Raw genomic sequence first — 25,629 nt, 5'->3', positions numbered from 1 at the left:
TGTAAACAACGCATTGATCACTTTTGAACAACCTTGCTCTCGTTAGGCCTACAAATTTAGCTAAATTATTACTCCGTGTAATGTTTGAAAAAAATTTTTTTTGCCGCCGCGGTTTACTTTTTTTAAATAAACGCTTAGTAACCTTTGTTTTCGGTAAGCTTAGGTACGTTCCGAAAAACAATCAAACAAATTGAAACAATACTTCATCCATAGATACTACATGCTTCATCGCGCTAGCAATTTTGTAAATTTTCCGACTACAACCGCTGGAAAGAAGGAAAACCAGCGATTTAACTTTTGCCTCTTTTGTTTTCTTTTTGTCCAGTCTTGCTATTTGGTCTTTGCATTGAAAGTCTTCCTTGTTTGATTAACTGTGCAAAAAATAAATGCATAAAAATGCAGCTTGTGCATTTCAATATTAAAACTTTTGATTGGTTTGGTAAATAAACAATCAAGCTTTTGCAATAAGGTAAAAATGTGCGTATACGATACTCATTGACTTGCATTTTTTTTTCAGGTTACTTTTGTTTGCTTTTGCTACACGCTACAGCCTACAGGCTGAGCAGTTTTTAAAAGAACCGGTTTTAAAACTTTCATTGCTTGTTTATGTAGATGTTTTACTTTAAAGTTGTAAATAACTAAATATGTCTAAACCATGCATTCCACAAGGAATAGAGAAGGATGTTGCGGAAAACTTTTGCAAAGGTAAATGATAGTAATAAACAAAGAAAGTTAAGATTGTAATTGGAATTGTTTTTTGGTTTTAGAAATTTAGTTTCTTCTAACCAATTTGGTGATTGTAAACTCAAGATGTGCATTCTACGTTGTTAGAGATTCACCTATAGTTTGTTCATAAATTTACTTTTGAAACATCTTTTTAAAGCTTGTTATTATGTTTTCAGAAGTTAACATCCAAAAATATGATGAAACTTCTGTTCGGAAATGTCTTTCAAAGGTTACAACATCAAAGTAAGAATGCATTGTTTTACTTATTGTTGATATCAGCTTGGATTAAAGTGATAAAGAGTGCTTAGCTTATGACTTTGTGGTAATGAGCACAAAGATGTTTCTATTATTGAAAAATAACAATCTCAACCTGACTAGAATATTTACCAAGATTTGACCATCCTCTAAACCAGTGGTTCCCGAGGAATTTTAAAACTTGAAGGGAGTAATTTACTTTCATTTTTACTTGTGGTTTGTAAAAAGAAACTTCGGCTCTGGGAGTATGAACTGTAAAGTTGATACATGATCTGATTTTAAATGATTTTGTATGGTTTAGCATCTACTATGTGGTATATTAGGGAGAAATTGAAATTCGAGATAGGCAATTTAGAATGGAAAATTGAATGATTCAATTCCTAAACAATCCCAAAAGTAAATTTAAAGTTGATGAAGGTGTCAGCTTGCACCATGTACCCAAACTTTGTCACTGCACTGGTTTATATAATTTCTATTTGTAAAAAAATGGTCAAACACTTGTCAAAGATTGTGCAATTAGAACACAGACATTCTTTCTTATCGAACTTGGTGGGTAGAATCATTATATTTTGCTACCTGTTCTGTGCTTATGCAGCACTTCACCAGACAACTTGGGGTATGATCGTCTAAATGTGAATCAGAAAAGATGTAAAACACAGATTTTAAAACACCAATATAAACAATTCGTTTCATCTTGTCAGTGTTTATGATTTGTTGTACCTTTTCAGTGTTTGTGATCGTTTTGGACTGTAAAAAAGTTAACAGTGTTTTGTTCAATTATAGTACACCAGGCCCATTGAAGGCGCCATGTGTTTTGTTATTTTATTTTGTAGAAAATTAAAAGTGCCCAATAGCTTCACATCAAATTATCAATTTTCTATAATAGTATTCTAAATTGTCCATCCCAACAAAACTCCAGACATTTCCAACCGCAACCGCAAAAATTGTTAGTCATTAATTACCAAATTATACACATTGTGTTGTACAGAATGAATAAGTCGAAGGAATGCATTGTACATCCTGAAACAGCAAGTAGAGGTATCAAACATCACTACAAGTGGTCACAGGATGAAAAGGTATCTTGCCAATATATATATTGTATTGTACAAACGAGATCGATTGATTGGAAACTACAATTTTGTGTGGTACATTGAAATTAAAGTAAAAGACAGTGCACTTGAAATAAAGGTTGTCTATTGTTAATGTGATGTGGACCATATCAATACACACTTGGTTTTGCACTAAAATTAAATGATATGATTTCAGATCACCAGTGATTTGAAAGAACATGTTGGACAGCTGACCGAAAAACTTGAGCTGCTTGCTAAACATCCAGGGCTGCTTGATAAACATGATTTGCAGAAGCATGTCTATGGCTTAGAGACCCAGCTGACTGATATAACCAACCAACGTCTCCAACATCTTGAAGTTTTACAGCAGCATCAGACTCAATGGCAGGTATAACACCTTACATAGACACAAATGTTTGCAAACAGTGTTTGTTTGGTTGACCAAAAATTGTTTTGTGTTTGATGTCTTTAAAGCTTCTATTAATCATGTTTTGTGTAAAAATACAGTCGCAGTTTCTGAAAGCCTTGGAAAAAATACACTATGACAAAGTATCACAATCAACTGGTGAGGAAATGGCGCAATTTGTTATTTTTTGTTCTGTTGTTTGTTGAAAACATGTACACTTTACAAGTAGGTTAGGTAATAGAAAAAATATGCTGTAACCTTGTCAGCCAAGTCAAAAAAAAGTTTTGTGTGTTTAATTGGTTCACTTTTGTGTGTTTTCATTTTATAGCCAAACTAAAAAGGCTTGAAACCTTTGCAACTGTTAATAAATATACATTTTTCAGGTGGGGTTCTGGAGCCACCACATAAAAGATTGGATCTCACCACACCTGTGTAAGAATAAAACAATTTTTTGTTGTTGGTGGATATAAACATTGCTTTTTATCAATCTGTTACTTTTTTCATGGATATACAGATCTTCCCTGACACCTTTACCAAGAAACACTGTCCCTCAACCTTCCCAAAATGTTGACCAAGGTAGGAGTTTATTTTACTGTTTATGACTTGTCGCATCCGTTGGTGTCAATTTTCTTTTTTCTCGTTTTAGTACAAATTATTTTGCATGAAAGCAATTTGATGTTTGGATTACCTTTGTACATTGAACACTATACCTATGTTAATTTTTGGCACTTAAACCTATTGTAAGCAAATTAGTCACATCAACAGCAAAAAGTTACTGGTAATGTTGACAGAGGGCATGCTATTTTAAAGCAATGCTTTCCAACCTAAGGTAAAGTTATTTCTAGTGGTCCGCAAATCATTTTAATTGCTAGCAGATCAGTTGACCAGTCAAATACAGTCAGTTGGCCACACTCTATTTGATGGGTCAAATACTGTTTTATCCATGAGAATCAAATTTTCTCAATTATCTTGGGCTTGTTATGTGGTTGTTGTAGGGGGTAAAACATTTTTAGTAGACCCCAAGTAGAAAAGTATTGGGCATACTTAGTATCAAATAGTGTTTGACAAGGCAACATGGATGTATTTTGTTTATCTGAAATAAATGCCCATTTTTGTAGAGTAAAATATATATATTACATACCAAATAAATGCATGTGCAAATTTCGTAGATACATCTTGGTCAAAGTTAGACACCAACTTTTACCTGAACATACATTTCACTAGCTTGCAAAGTACTTGCCCGATATTTGATTTATTTCACCGCTCAATTGACTAGATTGTATTTGCCTGGTCAATTATTTCTAATGAGTTATTGTACAATCAGTGCAGTTAGAAAAGCCAGAGTTTGTTTGATTATATGTAAAAAGTTTATTGCTATATCTGTTTTGTTTGTTGTCATTTTTATCTTGCTCAATGTAATTGTGATCTGTCTAATTAAAAAAATAATAATTAAAAAGTCATGAGCTGTGAATTGGAAAGCACTGCATTGAAGGATGGCAACCAATGTTGCAATATTTCATATTAAGTACACAGTAATGGATACAAACTAGAGAAATTATGAGCAAAAAGAAACAAAACAACTGTACTATTTCATCCTGTTCGAAGTAAAAAGGCAAAACTTCAGTTTGTGCAAAAACACAATGCTAAAATCATCTATTGCAAAAACTGATTATCACACTCTCCAGTTTGAAAAAAATTGTGACGTTCAGAAGAAATGCTGCCTTTATCTTTTTAGAGTATCTTCCCAGAAGGCCACTTATTGTTATGTCTCAATACATAAAATTTAAAAAATCTACACATACTAAAGTATAGGACCAAAGAGGTTCATTGGTCCATTGCGAAGAATTAGGCACAGTGAACCTTTTTTGTAATTTCAAATTTAGCCTGATCAACAGAGAGATTGCCCGTGTACCCCCACATATGTGTTCAAATGTACATTGTTATCCCAGCTGTAGGCACCATACCACCAGTGTTGCCAGGTCAAATTGTCAAAAAGCGCAACCAGACTTGCCAAAAGGAGCTCAATTTTACAAATTACCTGTAATAGAAATGATTTTGGCCACTTCCACCTATTTATTCCTATAATCTACTACTGACACCTTTTTAATGCTTAGTGAACACAGTAATGAACTAAGCTTATCGTGACGAATGATTTTCCCTGAATAATCCGCTGTATTGAGTCAATACATACTACTGACATTGAAATGGCAAGCAAAATGTACAGCAAGTTGCAACTCCACACTTTTTTATCTTGTAATCTCTTCACTAAAACAAAAATTTTCCGCATTAATAACAAAGTAAGATGACCTTTGAAACAATGCTTTTTGCCTAGAGACAATTCCCATTCCTTGGTAACAAAGAGGCTGTTTATTAAATTTCTTTGTTTGGAAAATAAATGTTACATTGCTACAATTAAAGCATTATTTTGCTCTGCTGGATCTTGGATCTCCAGCGCTCTGGGCCGTTTAGTTAGTTGTTTTGTCAAAATTGTACTTACTGGGTATGTTTGATGACATAAGACTGCAATCCCAATCAATACTCCTCATAGGGTAAAAATGCCATTAAAATCCTGCCTTAAAAGGCACAACCTGCAAGTCATGTAAAAAGCCCACAACTTGATGTCAAAAGTAGCCCAATTCGTCGACAACGGCACAACTTTGCAACACTGCATACCACCCAACTCCAATGCTCCTGGTGGGCTTTTTTTACTGATTGTGGTGGCTCAATGATTTATGGTTGGTTATAAAAGACCTTTAATTCAGGCAATAATACACATTCCTGCAGTTTTGGGGCAATTAGAATTAAGCTGTATTTGTTCAGCAGTCATCTGGATTAAGCCATTACCTGGACTTTCTCAACAGTTCCAAGATGATAACAATAACGTTTATCCATTCTTAGGCAATGGACACTTTTTAGAAGAAATTCTTCGTGTTGGAAATCGTAGCAACAAATCACTTGATGTGAGTTGCTGTGACCAAATTGAATTGACACCAGTTCGAGATACCACAGTTTCAAAAAAGTAAGTTATAATAGAATTTTTGCTAACAATACATGGAACTATTGATGCAAGCATGTAAGGAAATAAATGATAACTTAACTGTAATTTGAAATAGGCTATTGCTGCCAGGCATAATGTATAACCAAGTATTGCTCATCCAGCAGTTTTATTGTAAACAATTGACGTTTCGACGTCCTTATTATTAACTATAATTTCTTTGCCCTATAAAATTCATTCATTTTTCTTCATAATGCTGCCTTTTCAATGATTCTATTTTGTGTTTTGTTGGAGAGAGAAAAAACGTCATACAGAATTTGATGTCAAGCTATACAATTTTTTGTGTTATTGCACGGCATGAATCACAGTTACAAAGGTGTAAAAAAAACTTTTCTTTCTTTTTATTTTATCACATTTTTACAAAAAATGGTGTGGTTATATCATTACAACTGAAGGCAACAATACATAATGCAATTGTTATAGTTAACTAAATGCAATAAATGACCTCATTTTTGACCCTATTTAATCATATTCTCATACACACAAACCGCCACATAAAATTATAAACGTTGATTAAATAAGCTGCAATTTTAAATCACAGATAAAAAATACAATTTAGTCATTTGTGAATTTGTATTTAGAAAACCTAAAACGATTCTAGTAGGTGATGCACATGACTTGCACGCACCACCTAGGTTGTTTTTGTGATTTGGCGGTTATGCGCACACAACTGAAGAGAAACTGGTCGCTCCTGCTGAGTATTTTCTCCCGACAGCTCTTCGTACGTCAGCAGTGGCTTGGTGTGGTCTGCGCGGAATGTTCGCCTGCACTGATAAGCGCAAACGTGCCCGGCAGCAAAATGTGAATCTGAACTTGTCCTTCCTCTGTTTTCTTAGCAATTTCGGCGTTGTTATTATCGCGAACACCACGCAAAGGCCTGTATAACTGGGTGCACTCTAAATCTGTTTCACGCTTGAAAACAAGGTTTAAATACAGTTGAAGGTTGTCAATTTGTTTAGGGTATGTTATACGCCTAGATTTGCATTTAACGACATCATTTTTTAGGCAGCAACCTTGAATATATAACACAACAAATCCAACAGCAATACTTGCATGGCATTTAGAACGTCAGCAGGTTACAGCTACATCACGTGAATTGTTAACGTAAAAACAGCAGGCAGTACCAGTAAAAAGCTTGCAAGTACTTTTCATCATTTTTATTTAGTTGTCGTGCCCTCATGTTTCATGCAGTCATTGTTGGCGCGCGATGATTCACTGACCACAAATCCCACGTGACCTTTAATATCCTCGTTTTATGGCGATTCGCCTACGCACACACAGCAGCGTCTGAACGGAGAGACGGAGAAAAAAGGCTTGAGTCGCCCACGATGAGTCATCGGCAAAAAATTTGCGTGTGTTCCCGAGGCACTTCCGCAGCGTTTATTTTAGGACCACGACCATTGAAAAAAAACCATTTTTGTCTAGTTTTTCGTGACTTGTGCCACAAAACAGCATGATCCACTTGTTGGGAAAATCCAGGTATATTCAGTACTTGTATTCAAATATTTTGTACTTTCGCAAAGCGTCGAGTGGTATCTTGCTTCTTTTGTTGTTTATATTGTAGTTTGTACAAAAAGAGAAATCGGTTAAAAAAGGAGAAAGACAGCTAAAGTGACTCGGGGGTCGCCATGTGAATTAGTTTTGGAACGTACAAGTGTACGTGACGCTGGTTGTATTGACGATTGACGTCATACGACTGTTGTTGTCATAGGAGCAGTTTTTAGACTTGTCGTGGCGCGTGAATCACTTTCTTTGCTCTCGCGTGTCGATTACTGAGTTGCCAGCCAAACAAACTGAGGTGGCGGTAGTTTTTTTCATTGGTGCATGATCTGAACCTCGCTGACAAACCGACCATATGACGTATTGATTCAGTTCTGAGTGTTCGTGCGTGCGGAAATCGTGACGTGAGTGGGCGGTTAGGGCGCGTGCCCAGTGTGTGTGTATTTTTCTTCTCGGCCGACGGTTACGTAGTACCAGATGTGAAGTAAGCCTCAATAGTGTCTGGCCGCCGTAGCCTACGTTGTACCGTTCCGTGTACATCAGGGGATATTTGGATCTGCGCATAGATTGAAAAGATTATTAAAACATAAGACGTAGGTTTAGTTTTACCAGCTACTTGTTCTAACCTTACTTTGTGACACGCAGAAAAGTAGTGCTAATGTAACTGCAAAACTGCCAGTAAAATATTACTCGCCATGTCGAGCAATCACATGAGCAGACCTACGCGTCAGCATTGCTATCTTTGTGACTTTCCGCGCATGCCGTGGGCAATGGTCTTTGATTTTACGGAACCAGTTTGTCGAGGCTGTGTTAACTACGAGGGCCCCGATCGGATTGAGATAGTGTTGGAAAATGCGCGCCAATTGAAGCGCGCCCATCGTGCACACAGACCACAAAGCGTCAGCAGCGGTGAAGGTAGTTCCTCTGGACATGCTGGTGGAAGTTACTCACAAACCAAGTCTGCAAGAAGAAATTCACCACCCAAGAACTCAGTGTTTTTTGACCAAACTGACAGCAGATTATCTGACAGATATTATTCTGTTTCTGCTGATGGCAAAGTTACTGCTGGTCATTCACTCTATGGCCACCACCAAAATAATTCCAATTCAGCTAACCCTGTTCACAAGACATTAAGCAATTCATCATCAAATTACCAAAAAGATGATGAGTCATCACCTATGAGGCGCTCTGTGTTACCCAGTGTTTCCTCAACACAGGCCTTTGTAAATGGGTCAATCATTGGAAACACATCACTATCTGTCCTACAGTCTTTGTCTGGAAGCCGGATGTATGGCCAAACATCAAGGTCAGGTGTCTTGTCCAAAGAACCAAGTGTGTCATCTATCAGTAAAATTCCAGAACGACACTATTCCACTGCATCATATGTTGCTCGGCACAACTCCACATCACAGATTTATGATGACAAACACAGTACCAGCAACAACATTGTTTTGGATACACTTTCAAGATTAAATCATTGTGTTCCCTTTGATGTCAGGTTTAAAAAGGATCACAGCCTAAAAGGACGGGTTGTCCATTTTGATGCCCCATACAAACCAGGAATGGAATATGAATTGAAAACATACATAGAATACCCTGTGGGTTCAAGCAATGTGTATACTACTGCTTCAGCTGTTGCCAAGCAAATGTTTTCGGATACAACCAAGGACATGGGTAAAGGTGCTTTGAGTTCTGGATACAAGTACATTGAATATGAAATGAAGCATGGATCTGGGCAGTGGAGGTTGCTCGGTGACTTGCTACCAGACAGTGCTCGTACATTTAAAGATGTAATACCGACCGAACTTCTACCATCTGCATATGTTGATCCATTATATTCCCAATTGCCTACATCAGCAATACCAAGTCCCCACCATTACATGTTAAAGGCAGTGAGTGCACAATTGCCAACTCGGAAGCGCAAGGGATCACCCGACCATCCTGGACATAGCACTTCTCCATGCAAATTATTATCCAGTGATTCTAAACCATCAACATCCATTGGTATTGGAAGTGGTTTAGTGGATGATACCATCATAAAATTGTCATCCAACTTTGCACTGATGCAACAACAAGCTGCACTATCAGGTGTTGTGCCATTACCAAATATAGTAAAACCTTCATCCCATGACCAAGACCAAGAGCAGTCTCATGGGTCTGTTGTTAGCTCACCAAACCAAGAACAGAGTGTTGAACGATTTTCATCATCTCCCAAAGAGAAAAGTCCTGTCACTGCACTGTCTGTCCCAACTGGAAACTCTAAAGCACATCGCACAAGTAGTGGAAGTAGCAACAACAGTGGTTCATCATATCCTAGTGGAAGCAATGTTGAATCTAAACCACATAAATCTGGAAGCGACTCACCTCTTACATCCATTCCACGCTCACCAGTCCCTGAAATAAATGGCGAATCAGGATGGCGTCACATGCGCACAAGCAGTGGAAACAGCAGTTCAGGCAGTGCCCGGAGCAGTCAAAGTTTACTTCATAGTACATCTGTCAAACCATCTGGTGGACTTACTCCACCTTCCACTCCCAATCCTTCAATTGGTTCTACTCCAAACACTCCTGCTCCAACTTCCAATGGTACTGGCCCTCTCTCAACAAGTTTTCCTAATCCAAACACTCCAATCAATGGACCAAATCCACCCCTAAAGTGCGTGTTGTGCCATGGCAGGCTGGAAGATACACACTTCGTTCAATGTCCTTCTCAAGCAGCACACAAATTCTGTTTTAGCTGTTCTCGTGACAATATTAAAGCTCAGGGAGCACGAGGTGGAGAGGTATACTGTCCAAGTGGAGCAAAGTGTCCATTGGTTGGATCAACTGTACCATGGGCATTTATGCAAGAAGAGATAACAACAATATTAAACGGAGAAAATGATGTGAAAAAGGAGAAAGTGGAAAACTAAAAATGACATTGGTTAATCAATTTCTTTACTTTGTGAATATAACTGTTTTTTGAGTTGTGCCAACTACTGCCTATTGTGTCAAATATATTGACAACCTGTTTGTAAGAAAGGTCTGTACATTTTCTTTATGTGAGAAACATTGGTGCAAGGTTTACAAAAGTTCCTGTTTGCATTGCAAACTCCAATTGAGCACTTTTTATTTCACATTTTTTGGTTAACTGCACTATGTTTGTTGGTAGTCTTTGTCTGGACAGTTTTCAAGGGTTTTTTCTTCAATGGTGTTATGTGTTTATAAATGGAGTGTACTGTGTTCGGAATGTATGATCATGTTTTTTGAATTGTTGTGTTGTGCAACATTTATTGCCATACTCGTAAATGGTGCGAATCAATACCTGAGATTCAGGTTGTTTTTGTTTTTATGACAGAAAAATGTTGAAAGACTTTATTGTTAGGTTCAAAATTTAAGTCTGCAGCTTTAAACTTTTTGATTAAAGTTATTGTTTTTAACAGTGAAACATCAGAAATTGTTGATCTTAGAGCAGGAAGCACCAAACAGTGTTCATAATTTGTAGGAAGTTTGAGTGACTTTGAACTCTAGTTACTAACCATACTTGGCAATTGCTTGTTGAGTGACTTAACTTAGTTTGTTTCTTAATATAAATCACTGACATCGTGGTACACTTGAAGTCTCTACAAAAGCTTTAAAAATTAGTTGTCCGGAATCATCCAGATGTTAGCTAAGTAGGTGCGTGACATCTTTTCTGCTTGCAATATTTTTTTTTCATTAATTCATAAACCTAGATAAAGTATATCATGTGAATGATGACATATATGATAAATGCAAGTATCATCTTTAAAACCCTTTGGTATCCAAACTAGTTCAATAAAAATTTCAAAATCAAAATGTTTGATAAGTTGACTAATAAATATTCATCATATACAATACTATGAGTTTTACAGTATCAAAAAAACTTAAAAAAAATAACGCAGAGCCGAAAATGTTTGTTTTGTGCATATATTTTTTATCTTTTTAAAAAAAAGAAACTTGGCTAATATAAAAAAACTCTTGGCCGACCTGTAAGTTTTGTAATTTTACTTTTAGAAACAGTAGTTCAGATAAAACAATGGTAGAAGACTTGATATCTGCAAACCACAAAATCAGGGTGAGTTATATAGCATATTGCAGTAAGAAATTTTGTATGTATATATATATGTTTAGACAATATTGGTTACTCATTTTCACACAATTATCTTTAAAACACAATAATAATGTTAATGCCCAATGTGTATTGCAGACCAGAAAATTACCTCCACCTAGCAACACCTTGACTATTTTAAAGTTGCTAAGTGCTAACTAACAACAACTTTAGGTCAAGGAGTTGGAGAAGCAGTTACAGAAAGAGGAAATTTCAAAGCAATTTCCATCATCAATCTCAGAATATTTACTGGTTGAGTTTAATAACATTTTATTGTTGTCAATACATATTTTTAAAAAGGGTTTAAACCAATGGTTCACCTTATACCTTACTCTTTTTGATTTTTGCTGCTAATCAGACCCTAAAGGTTTTTGTATTTTAGATTGATGCCCAGGTGCTGTGATTGACATTTTTTCTTACCTATCAAGAATGCATTATTTGCATTATTTCATGCCTATTGTGAAGCGCAGCAACATTGTTCGAAAATCATCATATTTTAATCTTGTAGTGCTCAAATTAAGAAGTTGATGTGCCCCCCTTGAAACTGTATTTGTAGATTTTAAGTATGTGTTTAAATGTAAAAAATGCTGCTTTCATACTACAGAAAAGCCCACCACCTGTTGAGGACACTGATGTGTTGGGAAGAATTCAAATCATTCCAACAATTGCCACAGATTGCAAAACACTGTTGAAGAAAATCACACAAGCACGCTGCACACTAGATGACAACATAAAACATGTGCAACATTCCATAGCAGCAGATTTGAAGCCATGTACTGTTGGAAACAATCATTTGGATAATGGGAAATTGTACATAAACAGTATATACATATCTTTTGTAAATATTAAAAAAATACTTTGTCAAAGGTGATATTTACTCACATGTTGTGTTAACTTAGTATCAAACTGCACAGATTGAGCACTATGTTCAGTTAAGTGTCAACAGCCTTACACTTCCAAAGTTGTGTCTCATCATTTCTTAATTGAATCCAAGCTAAATGGCAACATTGACCCACTAGTTCTAAATTTAGTCCAATTGATAGTGTTTAAGAACTGGCAAAAATGTTTGACAAGTGTAAAATTCAGTCAGGAGGAGTTGATCCAGTGGTTCTATAGAACCGTCTCATGAAATTTTATGAGATCAGCGAACTGGTTAGCATTACTGGTTACTGTCAATGGACTTTTTGTAACAGAACCAGCTTAAAAATGTTACTTTGTGATAGAAGCAACTGACAAAAATTGAATCTCACCACTGAGTTTATCTCATTATAAGTACTGCAATCTTCCAATCAAATCATTTTTTTATTAACATTTCTGTTTGAATGTTTTTTAATGATAAATGCAGAAACAAAAATATATGTTGGGATTTAAAACAGAAACAGGTGGAAGATTTTATTAAATACCTTTGTGTTTAGATGCATGGACAACAAATGGCATATTAAACAACTGGTAGATGACAAAATTGCGGCATTGTCTGAAGAAAAAACATTAAACCAAGAACTTAAAACACACCAAAAGGTAAATAAGGAACTAATGTTTATAACCTGCTTTGGCATGTCTGTTTATCTCCAAACAAATTCATTTTTAACAGAATCAAGTCAAAACCAAAAATCCTCTAAAAACAAAACAGCAGACAAAAAGACTGAATCCAGAATCAAACAACAAGCTTGGCCCATCTCAATCTGCAAATAATCCAAGCCTTGGCAGAACCAAACCATTTAAGGCAGTCTCAAAGAAACAAGCAGGTACACAAGTTATAGATTTGGAAAACAACCCAAGGCCTCTACAAATGAATTTAGTAGAAAAAGTTGATTGTATTTTTTTATGTTTTTTACAAGTTTAAAATCTGGTGCTTTAATTTAACTGGTTTTAATTTTCTTAAAATTTCAATTTATATAGGCAGTAACAATTCAGATGCAATATTTTTTAAACATCAAAGAAAACTAGTCAATTAATTTAGATGTAAAAGTGGATGAAGATGCTGCTACTCACATGTTTGGTCGAGCAGCCTATCATGTGAGAAGAACGACAGTACAAAAACCATTCATGCATGTCACTACTCCTCACAGCAAGCCTAAATTTAGAACAAAGCGTGCCATAGAAAATATTTCAGGTAAAGTAGAAGCATTTAGGAGTATCACCATTGATCAAGTTTGCTTTATATAAACAAAAACTGAACATAATAAGTTAAAATAGTTTAGTTTTTATTGTTTCAGAAGGTTGTGTTAGAATAATTAAACAAAACTTATTGTTGTGTAAATCATGTTTTACATTGTACATACTTAAGACAATCAGAAACAATATTTTAAATTAGTTTTTCTGTAAAGTCTTGAATATTTTCCTGAATAAATATTTTCTTACATTGTAGCTACTTACAAGAGATCAGAAAAATCACAAGCATCTTTGTTAAGCAACAAACAACCAATGTACTATTTTGATCCAACAAGTTGTCATCTTGAACAAAATCAAGTTGCATCTGGAAACTTAATTCCTGTTGCTGTATCACTAAGACCTCCTAAAATATTTGTAACTATTTGTTCATTTTTAATTTAATTATTATACCTTAAAAATAATAATAAGATTTGAAAAAGTTTATATTTGTAAGGTAAAGTTTATTTTGCCATAAGTAACAAAAAATATAATTTTGCCGACAAATGTGCTCACTTAGAATAAAACATAGAACTAGGATTTAAACAAAATCTTAATTTAGGTAACAACATCAATCAAAAAATTTTTACATAGATATTTTAATTGCAATTTGTGTTCTATAACACCAAATGCTGTTTTCGTTTTTAAGGACACAAATGTTGTTCCAGTTATTATTCCAAAACCTAAAGCAAAATCATATGTTTCAATTCCAACTGCAACACCACAGCTTGAAGGTTTTTACAATTGAACTATGCTTACAAAATCTTAATAATGTAAAGCAGCTTTAAAAAAATCTACAGATGCACAGGAAGAAGCATCACCAGTCATTTGTGTGTCCCAAGGAAATGAAAAAAGGGATCTTACCTCTTCTGAATCTGAGGAGGTAGTTAAGTTATTCACTTTATTACCCACCAACTTTAGTTTATTTTCTGGATTATGGGTCTCTTTTGTTCAAGGAGACACATGTTTTCTTCATCCCAATATCGTACCTGGACACTTAGAGGCTCCATAATTTACTGGTTTACAAATGTGACTGAAGTTAAATTAAGATTCTAAGATTATTATGGGTCCCCTTCCCTGAAGGGGACTCATATTGATTTTACTCAAATTGTTTTCTTTTTTTTTCTTCTCCCCAAAGTTTGTCCGACTCGTTTTTCCATCAAATGTTTGATGGATTTGGCTGAAATGTACACAGATGGTAGATATATTTATGTAGATGTGCATCCCACTTTGTTTTTGTTGATAACCCCAGTATTTACCCCGCTAGCCCCCTAAAATGGGTTATTTTCTTCCCAAAGTTTGTCCGACTCGTTTTGCCATCAAATTTTAGATGGATTTGGATGAAATTTACACAGATGGTAGATATAGTTATGTAGATGTGCATCCCACTTTGTTTGTCCAAATAACCCTAGTATTTACCCCGCTACCCCCTAAAATGGGTGAGTTTGTAAACAGTGTCAGAATTGGCTGAAATTTGGATAGCTTATAGAGTATGCCATTTATATGTCGATTGGTGTGTTCAACCCTGTAGCCCCAATATTTACCCCACAAGCCCCAAAAGTGTAAAACGTATTTGTATGTTACTGGGCACCACAAACGAAAGATTTCTGTTGCTCAATAGTGTTACAAGGGCAAGCAGTTGTATGTTACTCGTTTGTGACTTTGTGGATTGCTTGGTGAACATTTTTGTGCCATGACAGTTCGGGGGTTGTTAACAGCCCTATGACGTAAGAAACATTAACGGTTGTTGCTCAAAACACCTCTGGTGGTCGAAATTTTAAACATTGGCGGATTGGGCTAAAATTTTGCAGTACTATTGATTGAGTCATTGAGGTTTCATATTTTTTTAGTTTGTGTGCCCCATTAGTTACCCTTCTAGCCCCCTAAAAGGGGTCAGACCCCCTAAAATGGGTGAGATAAAATTTGGGTAGTATGATAGTATGTTTTACCTTGCAAAGTTTATTAAACATACTAAGTCCTCAAATGTTATGTTTTGCCCTGTAGCACCACAACTTAACCAACTAATCTCTAAAATGTGTAACCCTTTTCACAATGTTCGAATTGAATGAAAATTGGACAGCTTGTAGAATTTGCTATTCATTTTTTGTTTTATCCCATTATGCCACTTCTTACTCCTTCGTTTCTTTGAAAAAGAACGTTAAATAGGACATATAGTCAAGTGGGGTAAAAAAAAACAATTTTTTAAAACTTTGTTGCCAAACTTTTATTTTAGGCAACAAAAGGTCAGTTTTTCTTCCCAACAAAGCTGATAGGACTACTTTTATAGTTATGTGACAAGTTTTTGATTTTACTAAAAAACAAAAAAAATATTTGACAAAAACTGTTGTTCTTTTTTAACCCGAAAAAGGTACAAAAAAAAACAATGTCAGGGTAAAAAAAAACAAGTGGACATTAGGACCATTTAAAAAAAAATTAAGTGGCAGTTGGAACTTCAATTCAATTATATGAACTTAATAAACCATCTTAAAGTCAAAGATAAAACAGAAATTTCATTAATAACTCTGTTACAATAAATAAGCCAAAAAAACACGAGCCACATAAAATTCTTTGTTTTCGAAATTTTGCAAACCAAACTTACAGCAGTTAGTAAACTGTTTGTAAATTAATAAAACACTTTCAAATTGTTGCTAAGACTTTCCATGGCTTTGTACCTTTATTGCACTGCATTTATTGCCTTTGATTTGGTCTTTTTTGTCATTTACCAGTCTTTTGTTGGTATGCAACTAGGTTCACATAGAGCTCGCCCACTTGCTGACCGGTCATGTAACCTAAAACCTTATTGAAATAAAGTTTAATTTTCTACCCCAAACTGCTTGAATTACCACATAATGATTTGATAACCTCTTTTTCTTAATTTGTAGCATTTTTCTTTAGGCCTGGATCCCAATTTGTACTTTTCGCCATGCAGGTATACTTTTTGGTAAAAATTCCTCCAAAACTGGGCCCCCAAAGCAATTTATACAACTTTGGTTTAAGTACATGTTTTATAGGCTTTCTTTTTTCTTTTCTAAACTTCCAGGTGACAAAGAAAAATGTTTGGGCCAAAAAAATTTTTGGGGTGCCAAAAATACATAGTTTTTTATTACCCCATTCCTATAGAACCGTTTGGGGTAAAAACGAACAACAAGATATCTGAAAAAATTAAGAAGCTAGCCAAGTGGAGTCTTTTTTGTTTAATAGGTCATAGTTATGACACAACACAGAACAAAGATCATTGACACCAAACTTGTAATAAAAAATCTGCAGGAAAGTTTCTAAAGGTTGTTGAAGACTTTTTAACATACGAATTTTACTACTGTTGTTTCAACCTGCAGAACATTGCCTAGAAACAAAATCTGAGAATGGTTTATGGCTTATTTTTTAGGCAGAGAATAAATACATCCTATGAAAAAGAAAGCATTTAAAAAAAAATTTTGGTTTAGCTGTGAGGGTATTGTTTTTTTTTACCCCAACTTCAGCAAAATTTTTTTTTACCCCATTTGACTATACTTCAAAGAATACCTGGGGTGAATCTAAATTTATATAGTTTGTACTCTACATAGTATTAATATTTAAGCCCAGTCCCGATCACTGCGTTTTACCTTACAACACTAAACTTTCACATGGTTATCTCTTGAAATGCACTATCTACAACTTTGCATGTGTGGAGACCCATGAGTTTCTGCTTGCAGAAACAACTAAGGTTATAAAAGACAGTGGATGGTATGGGACCCAATATAAAATAAGCATAGGAAATATATCAATGTTTTAAAATAGGTTATAGTGTATATGCAAGGGCAATATGTGCTAAGCCACCCTTCTAGTTTTTTACAGGCAGTGGTTTATTACTGTTTTTTTTTTCACCCCACTGGTTGACTGAAATAAGTCCAACTGTTTAAAGGTGTTGGAATTGGAAAAAAATTTACTGATTTTTGGTTGTGAGTAGTGCTAAGATAAATTCAACGTTTTTTGGTATACAGATGCGACTGGATAGTCAGGATCAGGAATTTAATTATTGTCCAGATTAAGCAAATTGCATTTGACCTATTTTTTCTCATGATAGGCAACAGTTTGGGATTTTAGAAAACATCCCAATTAACCAGATTGTGATTACCAACCTTATGTATTTATATCTTTTAATGCAAGTAATTCAACCGATTCCAAAACATTAGCTACTTCTAACTTCAAATCTAAAATTAATAAAATGATGTCATTATGTAAACCTCAAGCTGTGTATTGAGATTGTTTTCATCATGGTTTCTATAGACATTCCCAATTTCACCAAGCTGTTTAGTATGTTAAAACATAGTCACTCACCAAGAGAGTCATCTACCCCAAAATGTCACATTGTAGTTGCAAAACAAAGCTTGGTTACAAGAATAAACCCTAAAGTACCTTATTTTACAGGCCACAGTGTGCAATGTGCATGGGACCCAATTGCATATTATTGAGTTCTTGCATTTTTATATGTCATTTACTTTTATGTTATTTTTTTCGTTTGAAAGGTTGAACACAATCATGAAGTGAAACTGGATGGTCAGGCAAAGGAGAAAATTCCATGTAGTAATAACGTTTCCTATTTCACTCCAATTGTGGAGAAACCTGAGCCTAAAAAGATTCAACTTAAGGCAAATCTTTTTGAAGAAGAGTAAGTGGCTTTGAGTATTTTTGGTCTTACAGATCTGGTCGAGATTGAGGTAAAAAAGTTAGGTGTGGGTAAAAGCTTTGGATTGTTACAAAACATATCAAGCATAATTTGACTTGAGTCTGATGGCTAAAACAGAAATCTTGTTTGTTAAATTTGAATAACACACATGATGCATAATTTTAAACTTTTATTAAATATGATTTTTTGGATTAGAACCAAGGATTGGATGGAAAAGGAAATTCTGTCCAGGATATTAAGCCAGTTGTATGGCAATGCAAGTCAGGAACCACCCACATCATGTGGTCAGTATAAATACTTTCGACTTTCTGTCACTTTCGCAAAGTGAAAAGGTTTTAAATATGTTGCAATGTGGTTTGTTTTACAGACCCCCCATTACTGATTGATAGTGGCAATGAATATGATGAGGAAACCATGAATAAACTCATAGAATCAGAAATTGAAGATATCATTAGAAACATGATGGGAAAGAAGGATGTTGCCCCGAAGAAACCAAAAACAATTACTTTTTTACCAGATGTTCCAATTTCAATATTTCAACCTGCCACACCAGTTCCTACACCTATTGGTAAAAGTTTCTGATGTAATGTAAATCTATATAGGACAGAAATCACACGGTTTAATGTAGAGGAGGAGGCCGTTTTACCAGGCAGTTTTCTTTTGGGTGGTAAGATATTTGGTGAGCTGTTTTGCGCAGCAATGCTATATGATTACATTAAGTTGCAATGCACATTTTCAGATTTAATGAAGGTTTTATACCTTACGTTTGATATAAACTTTATAAATGATACTTCAGTTTTGTATATGTCAGGTAAAATATTGTTAACATAAAGGACTGCATGCTACTGTAAACCCTATCAAAAGGTCATTAAAAGGCCGTTCGTCGACTAGTCGAGAGGCTATTGCAGGTCAACGGTTTAGGTCAGTGGTTCTCAACCTTTTTTTACTATGCGACCCCCTTTAGAGATTTTCTAAAACCACGCGACCCCTTTACACGCGCACACAAGAAGTTTAACTATCAGAATGTGTTGATTGTGTTCATCACACATTTTCAATCTAACGTAACTGCAATAGTTCGGCGTTTTGCTGTACTTCAGAAAACCCTTAAAATTGTGTTTGTGGCTCATTTTCACTAACCATTTCACTATTTCGTGTTTTTTATGTTAAGCAAAGCCAAAAACGGCAATTATACAAGTATACAATCGCAAAAAAATTTGTTGCGCCCGTTCTAAATCAAACGGTCGTGTGAGTTACTATGCTAAACAGAAGTCACAGGGAAAGTTTCTTTGATACGGATAAAATCATTCCGAATTGGGTTGCGTCTTCGCGACCCCCTCAAAAGTGCTTGGCGACCCCTTTGGGGGGTAGCGACCCCCAGGTTGAGAAACACTGGTTTAGGTTTTGCAAAACAAAGTTATATACCTTTGCAGAAAAATGGCTTCTTGTTTGTCAGTGTCTGTAATACTGTCTAGGTTTTTTTGAAACTGTTTTACAACTGGCCTTGGACATTAATTTTAAGGCAAGGCAGGAGAAAACTTTCTCAGAGAATTGGCAATATTTTTTCCTGTTCTTTTTTGCTACTTTTATAAATATATGTCAATATAATGATGTAAAAGTAATATGGATAAAAACTTTTTAAGTATGAGTTAATGTTGTCTACTAATTTGTCCTTAAGAATCTTAAAATAATTGCACCATTTTTATTAAGTAATCAATATGCATGTTTAATAGTTGTGGTGCTTGCAAAACATTCATGTTAGTAAGTGGTGTGTATGTTAAATCAGTAAATAGGACATAGAATATATAAAGTGGAAGATGCATGTTGTTTAGGCACTCCAACTTCAAGAAGTGATGATGATTTCAGAGTTGATGTACCAAGGTGCAAAACCCCAGAGTTGTCAGTGAGTGAAATATCATTTCCTTCTTCCCATTCAGAGCCAGAAGTTTGGGAAGAGGAGCAACAACTTGTGCAAAGTGACAGTATAAGATCAGTGGCAACACCAGAGGTAACATAAAAAAAATGTTTTTGCTTTGGCAAGAATAAATTAAAAAAGTCCTTTAGACCAGTGGTTCCCAACTGTTTTGTCTCTACAGACCCCTCAGTAATTTGACCTGAAGCTTATTATAAACTTTTTCTTTAATTGAAATGGTGTTGCACAACAAAGAGAAAATGTCTTAAACCAACTTCACTTTGGTTCCCAAGCAGTTGTTTGGACATTGTGAGTCGGTTTACTCTGTGGTTTAGCCCAGTTGTAGCATAAAATAGGTGAGGTATGACTTTTTACCCTGTTGCTCCGAACAGCTAATAAGGCCTATCTCTTGTCACTAGCTGCAATGACGAGACGATATAGGTCAAAACAGTGTGCACTGTTTGCAGCTTATCATCTATGGGCTTGATGCTTTACATAAATGGAGTTGGGTTTTTAAGTTACAAACCGCATCTGAAGTATTTCTCAATGTTTGTTATTGTTTATATTTCAGGCAAATACAATTGCCAAAAAAACATGTATTTTGTTGTGCAGATAACACCTCCAATAAGCCTAAAAGATCCAATTGAAAGTGTCCATTCTGAGAAGTCTTTCCATCGATCAGCATCTCCTCAGTCTGAAGAAACTTCTTTAGAATCTATACCTGATCCATGGGATGGAGAAACTCCACAGGAGAGCAACATTCATCACACTATGAAGAGACCATGCATGTAAATCAAAATGTCTCTTTTTTGCGTGGAAAAATTTTTATTGCACCACTTTGAAATTAATGTAATAATATATTACTGACTTGAAACTGCCTGCTGACTTTGTTTTAGGTGGGATTAGTTTCAACTGATTTTTTTCGTTTTCACTGATTTTGTTAAAATTCCGTCTAGAGTGGAGGTAATGTTTTTAATTTTGCTTAGATTATACCCTCCTGTGTTGGAAGAAGAAATTCATGAAATTGTTGAAAGAATACCACAAGTCGTTGCATCACCAACCACATACAGTGACTCATCTTTATCTGAATCCACAAGCAAAGGTATCGATGCAACCATTTCGGATGGACAACTTGTAATTAGTCATGGAGAACTAAAACCAAAAGTTCCAGGTACAGTAATATGAGTGTTTTTTGTTTGTGTGAACAAGAGGATTCAAGATTTTTGACTGCCATTATCTTTAGCTGTTATGAAGTTGAAAGAAATTGATGATCTTGGTACGCTCAGAGGGATGGTGGATTTACAAGATGAAAATGATCAGGTAAGTTGAAGCTTGTGTGTAAAATGTGTGAGTCATGTTTAGATTCAGTTTAAATTGCTTGCAAAAACGTTTTAATTATGGGTCCCCTTCCCTGAAGGGGACACATGTTGATTTTACTCAAATTGTTTTTGTTTTTTTCTTTTGTTTTCTTCCTTTTTTTTCTCCCCAAAGTTTGTCCGACTCGTTTTTCCATCAAATGTTTGATGGATTTGGCTGAAATTTACACAGATGGTAGATATAGTTATGTAGATGTGCATCCCACTTTGTTTTTGTTGATAACCCCAGTATTTACCCCGCTCGCCCCCTAAAATGGGTGTTTTTACCCAAAGTTTGTCCGACTCGTTTTTCCATCAATTGTTTGATGGATTTGGCTGAAATTTACATAGATGGTAGATATAGTTATGTAGATGTGCATCCCACTTTGTTTTTGTTGATAACCCCAGTATTTACCCCGCTCGCCCCCTAAAATGGGTGTTTTTACCCAAAGTTTGTCCGACTCGTTTTTCCATCAATTGTTTGATGGATTTGGCTGAAATTTACATAGATGGTAGATATATTCATGTAGATGTGCATCCCACTTTGTTTTTGTTGATAACCCCAGTATTTACCCCGCTAGCCCCCTAAAATGGGTGAGTTTTTAAACAGTGTCAGAATTGGCTGAAATTTGGATTTCTTGTATAGTATGCCATTTATAGGTGTCAATTGTTGTGTTCAACCCTGTAGTCCTAACATTTACCCCACAAGCCCCTAAAGTGTAAAACGTATTTGTATGGTACTGGGCACCACAAACGAAAGATTTCTTTGAAGCAATAGTGTTACAAGCATAGGCGCCGACTTTAAATTTTTCCCGGGTATGCCACATATATGACGTCATGAAATACCAAATTCATTTCCTGTCGCTACATATGATGAGACTACGTTAAAGCGTGCAGTACCCACCTTAGTTCTACTGCCAGGCCCTTCTGCTAGTGTTGCAATTCAACACATGTTTGTGCGCCGTAACATCACAAAAAATAGGACCCATTGCCGAAGTTACGGGGAGGCGGAACAATAAAGATAAAAAAAGATTTAAGTCGGACGTCACCTTACGTCGCAAATTACTATAGTGTTTGACATTTATTTTCTCTGTAATAACTATTACAAAAATGCTTAGTTTTTACACTTCTGGCCTAGCCATTACAAAAATCGTTTTATACGTCCCAAAGTCGTTTGTTTCATTTACAACGTGAAGCCTATTTAACGCAGTGAATCATATGTGACGCATTATTAATTTTAAAGTTTAGTGTACTTCAAACGACGTCCTAAATTGCCAGAAACTTTCGATAAGCTAACACGTTAATTTTCATAAGTACCAACCTTTGTGACGTAACAATAATCGTTGTTGTCTTTTTCGGTTCAAACTAGACAGTCGTTATTCTTGCGTTAAAGGCAGTTAGAACAAAGAATGGATCGTATTCTCAAAATTTAGTTTACAAACGCTGAACTTTTTTATCACGTGGTTGTTGACGTATAACCCGGAGCGCAGCAGCGTTCCCCCTCCTCCCGTAAGCGAGCGCCAACACCTTCGTTTTATTTTTTTACCACCCTTCAATTTTTAAATTCCAATGCATTTTCAAGACGTTACAATTGTCACGATTGTAATGAATGCGAATAATTCATGGGTTATCAATTGTGTACGGTACTTATTGGTCCGTATCAGAATCATTTCCACAAAGCATGACTAACGTTGGTCCAAATCTCGGGTATGCGGCATACCCGAGGTTTTCGCCCGGGTATGCCTGGCATACCCGGCATACCCGTGTTAGGCGCCTATGGTTACAAGGGCAACCAGTTGTTTGTTGCTCGTTGGTGGGTTTCTTGGTGGTCGTTTTTGCGCCATGGCAGTTAGGGGCTTGTTAACAGCCCTATGACGTCAGAAACATTATCGGTTGTTGCTCAAAACACCTCTAGTGGTCAAAATTTTAAACATTGGCGGATTGGGCTGAAATTTTGCAGTACTATTGATTGAGTCATTGTGTTTTTATATATTTTTTAGTTTGTGTGTCGAACCCAATTAGTTACCCTACTAGCCCCCTTAAATGGGTCAGTTTTTTTAAAACGTTAAATAGGACATACTTCAACCAATATCTGGGGTGAATCTAATTTTATAGTTTGTATTCTACATAGTATTATTATTTAAGCCCCGTGCCGATCACTGTGTTTTACCTTACAACATCCGACTTTTGCATGGTTATCTCTTGAAATGCATTATCTACAACTTTGCATGTGTGGGGACCAGACATGGGGCAATTCGTATTCGTCATTCGTATTCGAATGCATTCGAATACAGGTTTTGCTACCTTCGTGCTGTATTCGAATGATTTTGGCTTTCGTTCGATGGTACATGAATACAATTCGAATAGTTGATGTTATCTTTTGAACCAACAATTCACGAATACAATAGCTTGGGTAAATTTATTCGAATACAATTCGAATTGTTGTAGGTTTTTGCCAACCTAAGAATTTGCGAATTCGAATACACGATATTTTTTACGAATACAATTCGAGTTGTTGTCGGCCTTTGACAAGGTAACAATTCGTAAAATCGAATACATGACTACATTTGTACGAATACAATTCGAATTGTTGTCAGCCAGTGGTTACGTAACAATTTTCAAAATCGAATACATGACTACATTTTTACGAATACAATTCGAATTGTTGTCAGCCTTTGGCACCGTAAGATACATAAATTCGAATACATGACTACATTTTTACGAATACAATTCGAATTGTCAAATACCTCCAGACTAGGAGTAGTCGAGAATATTTTGCTACACATTTTTGCCAAATAGATTCGACTACAATTCAAATTGGTAGTGAAGGTGACCTGTTTTGACAAGTTTTCGTTCATGTTACGAAACAATGACACATAGAAGTTTAATTGTGACGTTACATAAATGGAATTGTGTTACAAAGCTTGCAACATTGGGTTGTTCTCAGCACATGACAGGTGTAGCGTGTTCATGAAGCAAACATCTCATGTAAATTGGGTGAAATTTATATAACGGAGACTTAAATCAGTCAAGCTAATGTGGCAAAAAAAGCTCGTTGGTTTACATTTTTACCAATAAATTTGCAATTCATAAACCCATGTTACTTTTTGATCGAATACCTTTTAAGTTTCGGGGCGCCTTTTTCTTTTATTTTCCGCAACTACAAATATCCGAATTGGTGCATTCGAATGCTATTCGAATTGTTTGCTTCTCACAACAACTGAACAATTCGTGAATACAAATAACTAGAACTACTAATTCGAATACAATTCGAATTGCTACATCTCACAAAGGACGAAGTATTCATGAATACGAATACACGCTTGGGGTTTATTCGAATAGTATTCGAATTACACGTTGTTGTTTTTTGGTCAACTATTCATGAATACTAATACTTGACACGTTTTATTCGAATACAATTCGAATTGCTGCCACCTTAACATTACGAAACAATTCGTGAATACGAATATTTGACTCGCATTATTCGAATACAATTCGAATTGCCGAACTTCAAAAAGTGCTCAGAATTCATGAATACGAATACATGCCTTGGTTTAATCGAATAGTATTCGAATTACTTGTCATTGTAGTTTGGTCAACAATTCATGAATACAAATACTTGACTCGTTTTATTCGAATACCATTCGAATTGCTGTCACTCAAAAATTACCAAAGTATTCACGAATTCGAATACTGTCATGCAGGTATTCGTAAAGTATTCGAACCCCATGTCTGGTGGGGACCCATGAGTTTTTGCCTGCAGAAACGACTAAAGTTATAAAAGACGGTGACTAATATGGGACCCAATGCAAAATAAGCATAGGAAATATATTTATGTTTTAAAATAGGTTATAGTGTATATGCAAGGGCAATATGTGCTAAGCCACCCTTCTAGTTTCTCTGTCCTTTTTTGTAGGAACCTTCAAGTGAAGGTGAAATACGCACCAAAGGGCTTCCTAGATCTCAGTTTCATCGCAATGATCCACAACATGAAGACCCAAATGGAATATATGAAAGGCCCCGAAAGCATCGGCAAAATTTGCCGTCAGATGATGAAGATTTGAGTGTCGGTGAACTTGCTCCAAGGCATGCACGACAGGAAAGATTCAACAAGTGGAAAAAAAGAAGGTAAAAATAGAATTGAAGTTATCTGGGTTTGTTTTTGTTGCACAGTTGTTTAATCAAACACTCCTCTTAGGTCTCCAGTAGTATCTGCACTAGAACAAGATTCCTCACTACAAGATGAAAGTACAATTGATGGAGATTCTTCAATTTCATCGCTTGTTAATCCACAAGTTATCGTCGTTACTCCTGTTAATAAGTCCGCTTAGTTTTGTCGAAAAATGAGATTTTTTGTGTTAATATCGTGCGATTTTTTGTGTTAATATTTTGATTCAAAGATAATAGAAATTAATAATTATTTTTTTAAAA

General features: G+C 35.6%; 2 protein-coding genes across 3 annotated transcripts; both read left to right on the top strand.

Annotated features, from left to right (window-relative positions):
• Positions 1-593: 593 nt before the first annotated feature.
• LOC145237370 (TALPID3 protein-like) lies at positions 594-25,629 on the top strand. 2 transcript variants are annotated; one of them, XM_080100205.1, is made up of 26 exons: positions 594-705; positions 903-969; positions 1,970-2,057; positions 2,248-2,439; positions 2,559-2,616; positions 2,841-2,889; positions 2,972-3,033; positions 5,356-5,476; positions 11,027-11,087; positions 11,295-11,372; positions 11,725-11,930; positions 12,536-12,638; positions 12,712-12,865; positions 13,081-13,233; positions 13,489-13,646; positions 13,918-14,002; positions 14,069-14,151; positions 17,774-17,916; positions 18,130-18,218; positions 18,302-18,502; positions 19,764-19,939; positions 20,456-20,631; positions 20,830-21,014; positions 21,087-21,163; positions 25,115-25,326; positions 25,397-25,629. In XM_080100205.1, the coding sequence occupies exons 1-26, from the start codon at positions 645-647 to the stop codon at positions 25,527-25,529; spliced, it is 3,171 nt and encodes a 1,056-aa protein (XP_079956331.1). In that variant the 5' UTR covers positions 594-644; the 3' UTR covers positions 25,530-25,629. The 2 variants fall into 2 exon arrangements, with proteins under 2 accessions (XP_079956331.1, XP_079956330.1); XM_080100204.1 differs by having other exon boundaries at positions 14,051-14,151.
• On the top strand, positions 6,532-10,369 carry LOC145237371 (interferon regulatory factor 2-binding protein-like B). Its single transcript, XM_080100206.1, has one exon. It carries the CDS (start codon positions 7,708-7,710, stop codon positions 9,922-9,924), a length of 2,217 nt encoding a protein of 738 aa, XP_079956332.1. The 5' UTR covers positions 6,532-7,707; the 3' UTR covers positions 9,925-10,369.

Source organism: Phallusia mammillata, chromosome 7 (genome assembly GCF_965637545.1).
Source record: "Phallusia mammillata chromosome 7, kaPhaMamm4.hap1.1, whole genome shotgun sequence".
NCBI lineage: Eukaryota > Metazoa > Chordata > Ascidiacea > Phlebobranchia > Ascidiidae > Phallusia > Phallusia mammillata.
The sequence above is the reverse complement of the archived record's forward strand: the minus strand, read 5'-3'. Positions and strand labels throughout refer to the sequence as shown.

Bases quoted from the DNA above. Each gene is read 5' to 3' on its own strand.
- LOC145237371 (XM_080100206.1), top strand. From the start codon at position 7,708: ATGTCGAGCAATCACATGAGCAGACCTACGCGTCAGCATTGCTATCTT.
- LOC145237370 (XM_080100204.1), top strand. From the start codon at position 645: ATGTCTAAACCATGCATTCCACAAGGAATAGAGAAGGATGTTGCGGAA. The intron at 970-1,969 runs GTAAGAATGCAT...TGTGTTGTACAG, and splicing joins TCAAAGGTTACAACATCAAA to AATGAATAAGTCGAAGGAAT. The intron at 11,373-11,724 runs GTTGAGTTTAAT...TTCATACTACAG, and splicing joins CAATCTCAGAATATTTACTG to AAAAGCCCACCACCTGTTGA.